This window comes from Mobula hypostoma, chromosome 7 (assembly GCF_963921235.1).
Source record: "Mobula hypostoma chromosome 7, sMobHyp1.1, whole genome shotgun sequence".
In the NCBI taxonomy this organism is placed as follows: Eukaryota; Metazoa; Chordata; class Chondrichthyes; order Myliobatiformes; family Myliobatidae; genus Mobula; species Mobula hypostoma.
In genome coordinates this window covers 133,237,469-133,250,996 of record NC_086103.1, presented here as the reverse complement: position 1 = coordinate 133,250,996, position 13,528 = coordinate 133,237,469, and the positions used below count along the sequence as shown (strand labels likewise).

At 38.2% G+C, this 13,528-nt stretch overlaps 1 protein-coding gene across 1 annotated transcript in view; it reads right to left on the bottom strand.

Annotated features, from left to right (window-relative positions):
• The window catches only part of mrps9 (mitochondrial ribosomal protein S9), a 71,040-nt gene that overhangs the window by 25,701 nt on the left and 31,811 nt on the right, over positions 1–13,528 (bottom strand). The window contains exon 6 of the mRNA XM_063054900.1: positions 5,593–5,672. Coding sequence (XP_062910970.1) covers positions 5,593–5,672 — 80 coding nt within the window. The remainder of the gene's footprint in view (positions 1–5,592; positions 5,673–13,528) is intronic.

Here is a 13,528-nt window from a genome sequence, read left to right as displayed (position 1 = left end):
CCAAAAAGTCATCCACATCTTTCTCTCAAGACCTTCTTCCACGTATTTACAATATTATCTAAGTGACACTTTGCAAAGTCTTTACAGGCAAGGATATGCTTTTTTTTAAACCATTTTCTGCAAGGCCTTACAGACTGTGGAGCCATGAACTTCATTTCCAGTTGTAGCCACTGACTTCTGCAGCTCACACAGAGCTACCATTGAATGTTATGGTAGCCTCTCATACAAGTGCCCTTCTTCTCTGGCGACTAAGTTTAGAAGGGCAGCTGAACTAAGCAGTGTGGCTGCAGTTTCATATTTTTTCCGCTTTTTCACGATGGACAGTACTGAGCCGCAAGGTACTACGTTCAATGTTTTTGAGATGGTCTTGTATCCTTCCACAGATTTGTACTTCTCTATTATCATTTCACTAACTTGCCTTGAATGCTCTTTTGTCTTCATTTTGGTTTGGTCTGTTGAAAATCTACCATACTGTTGGTCCTTACAGATAGAGGAGGTACTTATTCAAGCGATCCTCCAGTTTTCTACATCAACATATCAGGTGAGTTGGTAAGGTAATATACAGTAATATACCTGAGGAAAGTTAGTATAGTAATTGCAATGGGGATGAATACCGTTTCAGCCTCACAATTTTGATTTTTAATTTTTAATAAATTGTTGACAGGTTTTCAAATTTTTCTTTTGATTTGACATGATGCACAATGTTTTGCAGATTAGCTCAAAAGAAATCCTACCTCAATATGTTTTATTTTGAAAATGAGACAGTTATACTGAATGTAGTTGTAGGGGCTGAATACTTTTCCAAGGCACCGTATTTCAGTATAACCCACAAATAAACACTACAAACCTACTGGTTTTACATATAATGAAGGCAGATAGTTTTGTACTGTACTGCTAATGTCAACTTATTTCCTGATATCACATGGAAAAAAAATGAATTGGCCAAAGACCAGATTAGAAAATACTGGGGTTTAAGGAAAAGGCCAAGATGAATTTGGGACTTCTAGCTGAATATGGCTGCATAAGCCTCAGTAAAGTCTTTTCATGATCATTGTAAACAATAGGTTAACAAAATTCAGAAATAAAGACATTTTGTGCATTGTGAAATAAAGTTACAGCAATGATGAGGTTTATAGGGCAAACAGATGGCAGAATTATTAAGCTTAAGGCTCAGGTAGCAATCGCATCATCTAATCCTGAGAATAAGGAAAAGTACAGGTACCAAAGCTGCCAGATCAGGAGGAAGTCACAAGGTATATAGTTTGTAGGTTACTTGGTAGATGAAGTAACATTATAGTGACATCCTTGTGAATCAATAAACATTTTCACTTGGGAAGTAAACCTTATGCTGGGGATCTGAAAGACACTATTGTGGCAAACTTCAAAAAAGATGTCCAATTGCAGTAATTATACAGAGGGGTCTCCCTGCTTACTGCCACAGGGAAAGTCATTACAAGGATACCTCTCAACTGCCTCCTCCTAGTGGAGGAAGAGCTTTTCCCTGAATTGCAAAGTGGATTCTATCCATAAAGGAGTATAATCCTCAATTATTAAAAAAGCATCCTATAATCAGACATTATGTGTATAAAATACATTAGAACTATTGGTGATTAATTAGTGATAGTTCTTTCAAATTCAGAATAATAATGAGGGATTGAATGTATAATTCGAAGAAAAGCACTTCAATTAATGTAACTCAATTCTCTTCAAATACATTTGGTTTCAAACATTCCATCTTACACAGAGTACATCAGTTCAAAATTTTTTTTTAAATGAAAAAGTTCACGGAAATCTGAGAAAACAGATAATCTAGGACACTGTTTGAAAGTTTAAATGATGATTGAATGGAAAGTTAAGCATCATTTTCCAGATATGCACCGTGTTCTGCCCATCCATGCGAGGAGCTGACAGCACCACATTTCAGCTACATCATCCTCTCCGACAGCTAAAATGTGGTCTTGCATCCTCTTCAGAGAAAATTTGTGTCTGCACTATGAAGCATTGTACATTATTTCTTGCCACTGCAGGGGTTCAAGTCCATATGGAACCTTCACAAATATTACCACAGATCAAACAGGCAGCATTTCAAGGCAGATTTGACATACCTATTTAAATGAACAGCAGGGGACCTTGAGCTGCCTCAGGCTGTAGAGGAATAAAACTCTGCAGAGAAGCCTTCACTGCAGTCCCATTACTCAGCAAAGGCACTTTCTGCATTTATCATTCATTTCATTTCAGCTAGGGCAATAAGCTCATTTGCCCAAGGTCAATGAAGAGTGAAAGGGTTTCAAGAAATTAATGTGCCTGACAAGCCAAGATTTTGTCTTGTAGCTCTCTTTGGAAACTACAGAAGACCCAAAGTGAATTCCTACTGTGCCTAAAGGTTCAAAACCTATGTTATAATACATCCTTCAGACAGATTTCTGTAAGATTTTGAATGTTAATATGTTAAATGGAATTTGACAGTCATCATCCAACGTAATGCTGCAGATCTTTACCATCAATGAACTTCAACTAATTTCATTTATGTGCTTTCAGTTACTAACCCTTACAAAAACAGTTTAAAATAATTGGATATAATCATTAATGGCTAAGGTTTACTCAGCAGATTTTGGCTCCACAGGTTTGCACTCTATTTTTGCATGATAAAATTTTGAAGTAGCTCAAATTGCAAGTAACGTTAAAATCATAAAGCTAGTCAGGTGTTTAACACTTCAACCAAAAGGATTTTCTGTAGATATTTCCAATCATAGATTATATTTAAAGTAACTATACAATGTACTGTACATTGAAAAATGGAATTGTAAAGAGTTGTCCAACATTTTCCTAATGTTTTGTTATCTTCATTTAAGAATGATCTGTAAAACAAACATTATTCTATGCTCCCATTTTCTTCTCCTGTACAACATTCACTAATCAAAAATAACAACATTTAATAGTCAATCCTTTGTGCTTGTATAATAAATACTTTCCAAACAGATATTTTCCAAAGAGCATTTCAAGCATTCTATTGACCAATCATAAAATGGTTCTAACTAAATATGCAAATAAGATTTGGAAACAAATGCAAGGACAATGTAGAATAATACATTTCCGAATATCTTAGCTTGTAGAATATATATTTGTTGTCTACATATGTTAACTCATTGTTAGAGTGCTGATAGGAGGAGATATGAATCAATAGATGAGGTATTTCAAACGCAACATGAAAGCACACATCAGGCATAAGCAATATATTATACAAAAAGTAACTGGCATTTGGAAGAGATATTAAAATGGGACAATGAGTATAGGTCAATTAGCTTATAAATATGTTTTTTTCTTCAGACTCCATATTCATATTGGGTGTATGCAAGAGCACAAAAGGGCAATGAAGCCATGACTAGGGAGGGAAGAAAAGAATAATATACTAAGAAAGGGATGATAAAGGGTCAAGGTAAAATATGTCTTTATATTATTGTTGGTGTTATAGGCATTAAAATCCAAGGAAGAAAAGAGTTACACAGCAAGTTGACGGTGTCTGTTTACAACTCTGTGATATGTATTAGTGATCACTGTTTCATAACTTCTTACAAAAGAGCCAAGAGATTCATGCCAATGTATTACATTAAACAACACTCAGTGAATTCCAAGGTGATTAATGAGATTGCACTAATGCTTTTGGACTCCAGAAGAAAACAGATGCTAATACTGGCAGATTCTTTCATTCATATTTCCAAAGGAAAATATTGCATCTGTTGGAAGATTTGGTGCAAGACTCAAGAGTAATAGTTAGTTTTGGTACTGAATCAGCATTTGTAATAATAGTGGGGTTGCTTCCCATATGCACAAGTGAACAATAAAGCATCAGATAGATGGGCAATTTAATTTCACCTATATCCTTCAATAGTTACAAAGAAAAATTACAGGTTATTTAGGTATGTTTTACTTTAATAATTACCTGCAACTTAGACAAACAGAGAATGGGAGGAGGTGGGAAGACAGGCAGACATGGAGGGAGACCAAGCTAAGGAGGTGGGGGGAAGAAAGAGAAAGAAAGACAGAGGGAGACAGAGACTTGAGGCACACACACACAGATGGGGAGGGGGAGGGGGTTAGAGGGGTAGGGGAGGAGGAGGGGGAGGAGGAGAGAAAGATAAAGGCAGAGGCAGAGAGAGACAGAGAAACAGTGAGGGAGAGAGAGAGAGGGAGAGATAGAGAGACAGATAGATTCAGGTGGTAGGGAGAGTGCTATATGTGAATGATCAGACTTCATTCAACATATTTTGTTATGTCACTGCTCTTAGGTGAAATAAACTGCCTCTTAAGTTTATTAAGTGCACATAAATAAACATATTGTCCATATTATTAACTCTTGCAAATCTGTATAGGGGAAGTATTGGTAAAGGAGACACAATTTAATGTTAAATACTATACAACAAGTGTATCAGCTGTAAATACACCAAAATTCATATATACTCACTGGCAAAATACTGCATTGCTACTGCTATGACAATCTACAAATGTAGATTTATTCCCCTCCAGAAAATACAGGTAAAAAAATTGCAATTTACTCTTCCAGTTTAAACCAAAATACAAGTTTAATGAGGAAAGGGTTTGAAGATAGACCACACTGTTTTCACAAGGATAGAAAAGGACTTGATATTTTACACCTAGCTTATGTAATTTTAGTGAATCCAGTGGCTCAGAAAGACAATTTGCCAGATATGTCAGTTTGCTGAATGGCTTAGCATTTGATTGCTTAGTTAATTGAGTAAATGTATAACGCAAGTCCCTTGACAGAAATACGGACATTGATAATGTCTGAAGAGTAGCAACAACAGAAGCAAACAAATTTTGCTTCTAATGTTCAAAGACAACTTATTAAGCTACTTTTCAAACACAGAATTGCAGCACACGATGATATTTGGTTTTTCAGCACTCAATTTTGCAAATAAAGAACAACATACTTAAAGTGAATTAAACATTGTACTTTGATACACAATGATTTTTGGACAGATAAAACTATTTTTCCAAGTTTAGATGAACATTAAAGCATTAAAATAGAGAATGCTGTAGTAAAGCCAGGTAGTTAATGATATCCCTTTGCAAGGTGTAAGAGTTTCAGTTCATATTGGCATGATGGTAATGATGCTGGCATTGGTACAGAGGTAGCATTGGTGGATACAATGGAGTGGAAGGAGGAAACAGATCTGGGTTAAAAAGAATTTACAAGCAAGTACTTGAGACACATAAAATATGCTAAAGATTAAAATTATAACTTAGTAATATATCACAATAAGCATCAATATAGAGCAAATCAAACTTTATTCAGAAAAAAGTGGGACATGATTCAGGCCATGAGCAGCCAAGTTTTAAACAAAGTGAAACTGAAGGAAGAGAACTTTTGAATGGTCTGGATAAGCTTTGATGACAAAGTCAGTTTAAACTATTTCAAAAATGGCCAGCTTGTACATGCATTTGATTGCAAAATTAATTTAGTTTTGCCAAAAGAAATTCAGTTCAAAAACTTAAATTTCACTTAAACTTTAAAGCCAATTTTTAATGTGTAGCAAGTTATTTAGTTTGTATCTGAATCATTTGAATACTTACGTGCATAAGTGAATAGTATGATTGCTTTCCTGTGTAAAACAGGAAATTGAAAGGACGACCATCTTCTCCCCACTGGACAGCTGTAGAACATGGAAACAAAAATCACATTTTGATTTACTTGAGATATAAATTTCATACAATAAATTTGTATGTAGCTTTTTCAGAACTCGTGTGCACATAGTTGAATAAGCACCAAATGCAACTGTCAATTTTGCGAGCAGCACTTCAATAGGGAAAGAAATTGACGTAAACGCTGCTAACATTTGTTTAATGTTTTCAAATGAGCAAGTGAAAAACTAAATAAGGTACAGTACACTAATTCAGAAAATAATATTCTACTACCACAGCAAAATAAATGGAGGAAAAATTACAAAATGATGGAAGCAATTAATAAAGTCAAATTGCATTTCCAAAGAATTGGTCAGACTATAATTCTAGTCAACACACAAAAAGAGTTATGGACCTGTGGAAAAAAAGTAAACCTAAACAAAACCTTTACTCACTCTTGGTTGATTTTAACAACAGTTAATAAGGTAAGGTAATTTAACAGCCTCAATCTTGTCAATCTTAGCATTCATAGAAACCTGATCACTTTGCTGTCCTCCTCTGACCTGCACATAGGCAGAGGCTAAAGAGCAGGGCTCCGGAGATAAGGACAAAGAGGTGGTCATGGGAAGCCGAGGAGTGGCTATGGGATTACTTTGAGTTGGTGGATTGGGCAGTGTTCATCAGGAATCAGAGGATTTGAACCAAACACCACAGTTGTCACCGACTTTCCAAAAACAGTCATAAATGAGTGTGTCCCCACAATATTATTCAGTCTTCCCCAACTAAAAGCCCTGGTTGAATCATGAGATCTGCAATCTGCTGAGGGCCAGATGAGTGGCATTCAGGTCTGGCAAACAAGTACAAGAGATATAATCTCCATAAAGCCATCTTACATGTGAAGTGCCAATTCCGGACAAACTTAAATTACTGAAGTATGTTCGACAACTGTGGCAGGATTTGAATACTATCACCTCCTACAAAGTGAAATCAAAAAACATAGGTGACAACAACACTTCACTCCCATGAGCTCAAGTGCCTTTTACGCTCACTTTGACCGCCAACACATGGAGGTAACCTTACAAACTCCCAAAACCCCCGATAACCCTGTGATTTCAGTCTCTAAGGCCAACATGACAGCATTGGCCACAGAGAGCACCTGGCCAAGGCTGGGTACCTGGCTGAGTACTAAAGACCTGTGTCAACTGGCTGGAGTGTTCACTGACATCTTTAACCTCTCGTTTCAGCAGTCTGAAATTTTCAACTGCTTCAAGCAGGCTTCAATTATACTGATGCCCAAGAAGAACGTGGTAACCTGCCTCGATGAATAATGTCCAGTAGCACTTACATAAACTTTGGTGAAGTGCTTTGAGAGGTTGGTGATGGAACATATCAACTCCTACCTGAGAAGCAACTTGGATCCGCTTCAATTTACCTACTGTCACAAGTCACCAGCAGATGTCATTTCATTGGCTCTTCACTCAAGCCTAGAACATCTGGACAGTGAAGGTACTATCAACCCCTCATAAATAATCAATAAGCTTCAAGACCTTGGCCTCAGTACCTCTTAGTGCAATTAGATCCTCGATTTTTTCACCTATTATTTCAGATTTACAACATCTCCTCTACAATCTCCATCAGCACAGATGTACCATAAGCCACCTACTCTACTGGCTTTATACTTAAAGCCTTGTGGCTAAACATAGCTCCAACGCCATATTCAAATTTGCTGACAACACCACTGTCGCTAGCTGAATCAGCATAAAGGAGGGAGATTGAAAATCTGGCTGAGTGGTGCCACAACATCAGCTTCTCACTGAATATCTGCAAGACCAAGGAACTGATTATTAAACTTCAGTGGGTGGGAAGCAGAGGTCCATGAGCCAATTCTCATCAGGGGATCAAAGATGGAGAGGGTCAACAACCTTAAATTCCTCAGTGTTATCATTTCAGAGGATCTGTTCCAGGTCCAGCATGCAGGTGCCATTATGAAGAAATCACGACAGCGCCTCTACTTTCTTATGGTCCAATCCATCACAGGCCAAGCTCTTCCCTTCACTGGGCACAACTACACAAAGCGCTTTTGCAGGAAAGCATGATCCATCATCAAGGACCCCCACCTTCCAGGCTATGCTCTCTTCTTACTGCTGCCATCAAGGACATACAGGAGCTTCTGGACTCACACCACCAGGTTCAGGAATAGTTACTTCCCTTCTGCTTATTAGGATCTTCAACCAGACCAGATAACTTCACTCGCCCTGTCACTGAACTGTTCCTACAACCTCTGGACTCATCATCATGTTCTCTAAATTTATCGCTTATTTATTTATTATTTCTTTTCTTTTTGTATTTGCAGAGTTTGCTGTTTTCTGCTTCCGATTGTTTGTCTGTCCTGTTGGGGGCGTCCTTTCATTGATTCTATTGTGTTTTATATATTTACTGTGAATGCACACAAGAAAATGAATCTCAGCATTGTGTATGGTGACGTATGTATACTTTGACAATAAATTTACTTTGAACTTCAGTTAACATTTTACAAGTGAAATTTTAAAGGACGAGTTACAACAAGGTTAAAATACTTTACACATGCTTACATTTTATTTTAAAGTATTCCATAAAGAAAGTCTCTTAGCTAATAAGTATTTTTAACCATTTGAGGTGTGAAGCCCTGCTGTTTGCCAACATGCAGACACAACCAGCAGCAATGACAATACAAACTTTAGCTGCATTTCTTGAACAAGGAGCTGAGAAATGCACTCATAAAAAGATTCTTCTTTCAGTCAAGTGGGCATTCACACATGAAGAACCCAACAAGCTTACAATGGAGCCAGTTCCACATAGTCCTCAATTTACTGATCTTTCAAATATGCGTCTACTTCCTCATAAAAGACCTCAATAATCTACCCTCTGCCACTCCTGGAGTTGAGAATTCCAAAGATTCAGCACCACTGATGAGAAACAAGTCAGTGAATAGTTAAGTTCACAATTTATACATTATTTTTCCAAAACCGAATCATACACCCAGCTTAGAAACTCTGAACAAGGAATTGGGAGAAAGATCAACAACAGCTCAAGTAAGGCAGTGAAAAATGAATGATTATTCTCGTCAAACATCCATACACGGTAGCATTTAAAGGCCTATGATTGGTTAACTTTTTTACTGGTCAGAAAGGTGCAAAACTTAAGAAATGGGGATGGGTGTTGTGGAATATGCACAAAAGATAGGCACTTGCCTTGGTTAACAATTTTAATTCTGAATCTTGGAACTTTTCAATGGGAAATGTTTATCATGAGTACAACATTCTAAAGATAAACTCCGTCCTGACCCTTTGTGTTCCTGATAGAAAATTTTCTTCCTATGCCTCGAAAGATTTTGCATTAGACCGTGCTAATAGGCCCATGGTATCCTCAATCCTGCCCAAAATGAACATTAACTTTGATTTTCACAGGACACTAAGACATCTGCCTAGTCTAGTTTAAGGTACCAAAAGCATGGACGTGATGCCACAATTGCAGACAAATTAGACAGGCTGCAGAAATTGGACAAGAACAGAAATGTAATTAGTTTTAAAGGGTGAAGTTAATGTGCAAAGAGAATCTGAAATTCAATTGAAATTCAATCCGAAAAATATGTACCTGGTTGGGTGCAGCTCAAACAATTAAAGAAAGGCTCACCATCCAGGACAAAGCTGTCTCGATCAGCACACTATCTATCACCTTGAATATTCACTCTTTCCACAGGTGCAGTGGCAGCGGGGTGTACCTTTACAAGGTTCAGTGCAGTTACTCATACAGGCTGCCCTCAAACACCAATCTCCATTGAAGAGTAGGAAAAGGGTGGCATATGCGTGATAACACCAGCAGATTTCCATAAGTTATACATCAACTGACTTGGAAGATCTCAGTGGTCTTTCATTGTCACTGGGTCTAAATCCAGGAATTGCCCAACCAATATTGTGTGAGAATAATTTCATCCGAAGGATTGCAACTGCTCAAGTTGGTGGCATACCACAACCTTCTTGGGACCATTTAGGGACAGGCAATAAATGCTAACCTTGTAACTTCACTGGCTGTAAATGCTTTAGAACAGGCGTTCCCAACCCTTTTAATGCCATGGACCAATACCATTAAGCAAGCGGTCTGTGGTCCCAGGGTTGGAAACCCTTGCTTTAGAGCATCCAGAGATTAAGAAAATGGTTTAAAATTAAGTGTTTTTCCTATTAGAAAATTATCATGCTGGATTATTTGCTATATAAATAAACCTGTTAATCAACAGTGATGAGACCTTCAATAAATATGTTAAGGAAGTTATTAAGTTCAAAGTTAAAAGTAAGTTTATTGTCAAAGTCCATATGTCATCATATACAACACTGAGGTTCATTTTCTTGCGGGCATACATAGTAAATCCAGGAAACACAATTGATGAAAGATCACCCTTGAAAGGACAACCAATGTACAAACTGTGCAAATACAAAAGAGAAAAACATAAATAAGTAATAAATAGCGAGAACATGAAATGAAGAGTCGTTGAAAGTGAGTCCATAGGTTGTGGGAACAATTCAGCGGTGGGGTGAGTAAAGTTATCCCTTTGGTTCAAGAGCCTGATGGCTCAAGGGCAATAACTGTTTCTGAGCCTGGTGGTGTCGGTCCTGAGGCTCTGGTACCTTCTTCCTGATGACAGCAGCGGGAAGGGAGCCAGGCCTGGGTGGTGGGAGATGTTAGCATAATAAAGGAAGTAACATTTCAATATAATAATTAAAAAACGCAAAGCTTTCAGTGCAAAATATACACTGTCTTTGGTTAATCATGTATCACGGCAGCACACATGGGCTCTTCGGTGATGAATATCTATTATGTGTCAAGTAGGGCACTGTGCACAATTCTGATTTGATGGAGACAGACGTGAGAGTACGGAGGAACATCTGGGAAACTTCTGAAATGCCCGCTTTGCTGCCACTGCTACTGTGTGGTAACTGGAATCTCCAGAGCAGAAGGCCCTGAAATCTTCGGCTTTGCATGTTTCAGTGGCCGGGGCGAGGTCGAAGGCGCTCGGCAGAGGATGGCGCTCGGGAGACTGTATCGGAGGGGCTAGTCGGAGGCTCGAAGTTTTCGGACGGACGAACTCAGTGTCGGCTGTAGTTGGCTGCCTCCAAGGCATCGGCAAGTTGACGGTGCCTGGAGGTTTATGGCAGTGAGATTCTCCCTTTTGCCACCTATCGGGGACTCGGGAGTCAATCGACTTGGGACTTTGAGACTATTTTTACCGTGCCTATGGTCTGTTCTTTATCAAATTATGGTATTGCTTTGCACTGCTGTAACTATATGTTATAATTATGTGGTTCTGTCAGTGTTAGTCTTTGGTTGTCCTGTTTTCTGTGATATCACTCCGGAGAAACATTGTATCATTTCTTAATGCATGTATGCATTTCTAAATGACAATAAAAGAGGACTGAGTGTTCTCATAATCTAATCTAATCAAAACAAAAGTTTACAACATTTTCATTTATATAGGTTTTAATATTGAAGTACAACATCTAAAACTATTTCCTGTCTCCCTTTCTCTTCACCATTTACACCTCGGACTTCAACTACTGCACAGAGTCTTGTCATCTTCAGAAGTTTTCTGATGACTCTGCCATAGTTGGATGCATCAGCAAGGGAGATGAGGCTGAGTACAGGGCTACGGTAGGAAACTTTGTCACATGGTGTGAGCAGAATTATCTGCAGCTTAATGTGAAAAAGACTAAGGAGCTGGTGGTAGACCTGAGGAGAGCTAAGGCACCGGTGACCCCTGTTTCCATCCAGAGGGTCAGTGTAGACATGGTGGAGGATAACAAATACCTGGAGATACGAATTGACAATAAACTGGACTGGTCAAAGAACACTGAGGCTATCTACAAGAAGGGTCAGAGCCGTCTCTATTTCCTGAGGAGACTGAGGTCCTTGAGCATCTGCCGGACGATGCTGAGGATGTTCTACGAGTCTGTGGTGGCCAGTGCGATCATGTTTGCTGTTGTGTGCTGGGGCAGCAGGCTGAGGGTAGCAGACACCAACAGAATCAACAAACTCATTCGTAAGGCCAGTGATGTTGTGGGGATGGAACTGGACTCTCTCACGGTGGTGTCTGAAAAGAGGATGCTGTCCAAGTTGCATGCCATCTTGGACAATGTCTCCCATCCACTACATAATGTACTGGGTGGGCACAGGAGTACATTCAGCCAGAGACTCATTCCACTGAGATGCAACACAGAGCATCATAGGAAGTCATTCCTGCCTGTGGCTATCAAACTTTACAACTCCTCCCTTGGAGGGTCAGGCACCCTGAGCAAATAGGCTGGCCCTGGATTTATTTCCTGGCACAATTTACATATCGCTATTTAACTATTTATGGTTTTATTACTATTTATTATTTATGGTGCAACTGTAACGAAAACCAATTTCCCCCGGGATCAATAAAGTATGACTATGACTATGACTAAAATCAGTTAAGAATTTACAACAGAAAAGGTGCTCACTTTGAAGTGATATACTTTGGCAAAGAAACAAAAGAGATGTTACTGAATTGCAGGCACATGGCCAAGAGGATGGTTTATAATTCTATGTGCAAGGGTTAGATAGTTGCAATTTTAAGTATTTCAATGACAAGAGTACAAAATCAAAAATAATCTAAAGGTAATACTACACTAAATTTACACCAGACTGTCAGAAGAGTTGTGTAGGAATTGAGAAACTTGGGCCTACATGTTTATGAAGTCTTGAAAGTAGTAGGAGATGTGTAAAATGGAAAGGACACTTGCTCTTGAGATGCACCGAAAGAGGCAGAAAACACAAAAACAGGGAAGTTTTGTTGAACCTATACAGAACATTGGCAAAGGTCACAAACCGAATATTGTAAATAATTCTGGCCACCACACTTCTGGAAGGATGTGAGAGCCCTAGAGAGCTTGCAGAAAAATTTTATTAGAATGGTTGTAGGGATAAGGGATTTCAACTAGAAGATTACAATAGGGATACTGGGATTGTTCTCTTTGGAATAAAGAATGTTCAAGTAGATAGTAGTATACAAGATCATGAACTGATTAAACAGAATTAATAGAGGGAAGCTGTTCCTATTAGTATGTGCATCATGTATTAGGAGATACTGATTTAAAGTTCTGGGCAAAGGAGAAATTGCTTTTTAACCCTATAGTTACGATGTGGAACTCATTGCCTGCCTACTTGATGGAAGCAGAATCAATCATTGTGAACTATTTCCTTTTTGATGAAATTTATTACAAAAGCTTTAAAAAGTTTTATTATATATACTCTTACCCAATGATTTAGTGGAAATAGTTTCAGTTTAAACCTCTCCTCATAATATAAATCATGCTGTAGTTTTGCCCTTCCTTTCAACCAAGGGTGTTGGAAGGAGGCATTGGAATGAGAAAGATTATATAACCCAAAACTTCTGGGACACTTCAAGGACAATCAATGGTTATCCATATGAAATGTAAGGTGTTTCACTCTCCATAGATGCTGCTTAACTTACATTTTCTGATTCTCGGCATCCACAATATTTCCATTTTTTTTTACACTGGAGTAAACATTATGAAAAAAAAACTTTCATCCTTCTTATAGCCTTTAAGTTCATGGAAAAAAATAGGAAAAGGTCCCAGATGGTTCATTATGAAACATTCTTAATTAACTTGGTGTGTAAATTAAATTCTTTTTTTCCAATACACCCTTTCAAAACAAGAAAAGCACATTTCTACAACCCAAAGAAGAGTTAAAATCTGGAGATCCCTGCAGCGCTATTTAGCTAGATGAGGTTTCTATATCGTTACCCTGCCATGGTTTAACAGCAGTTCACTTCCTTAAGAGATTGAGAATTTTAACATTCCCATTAAGAGTT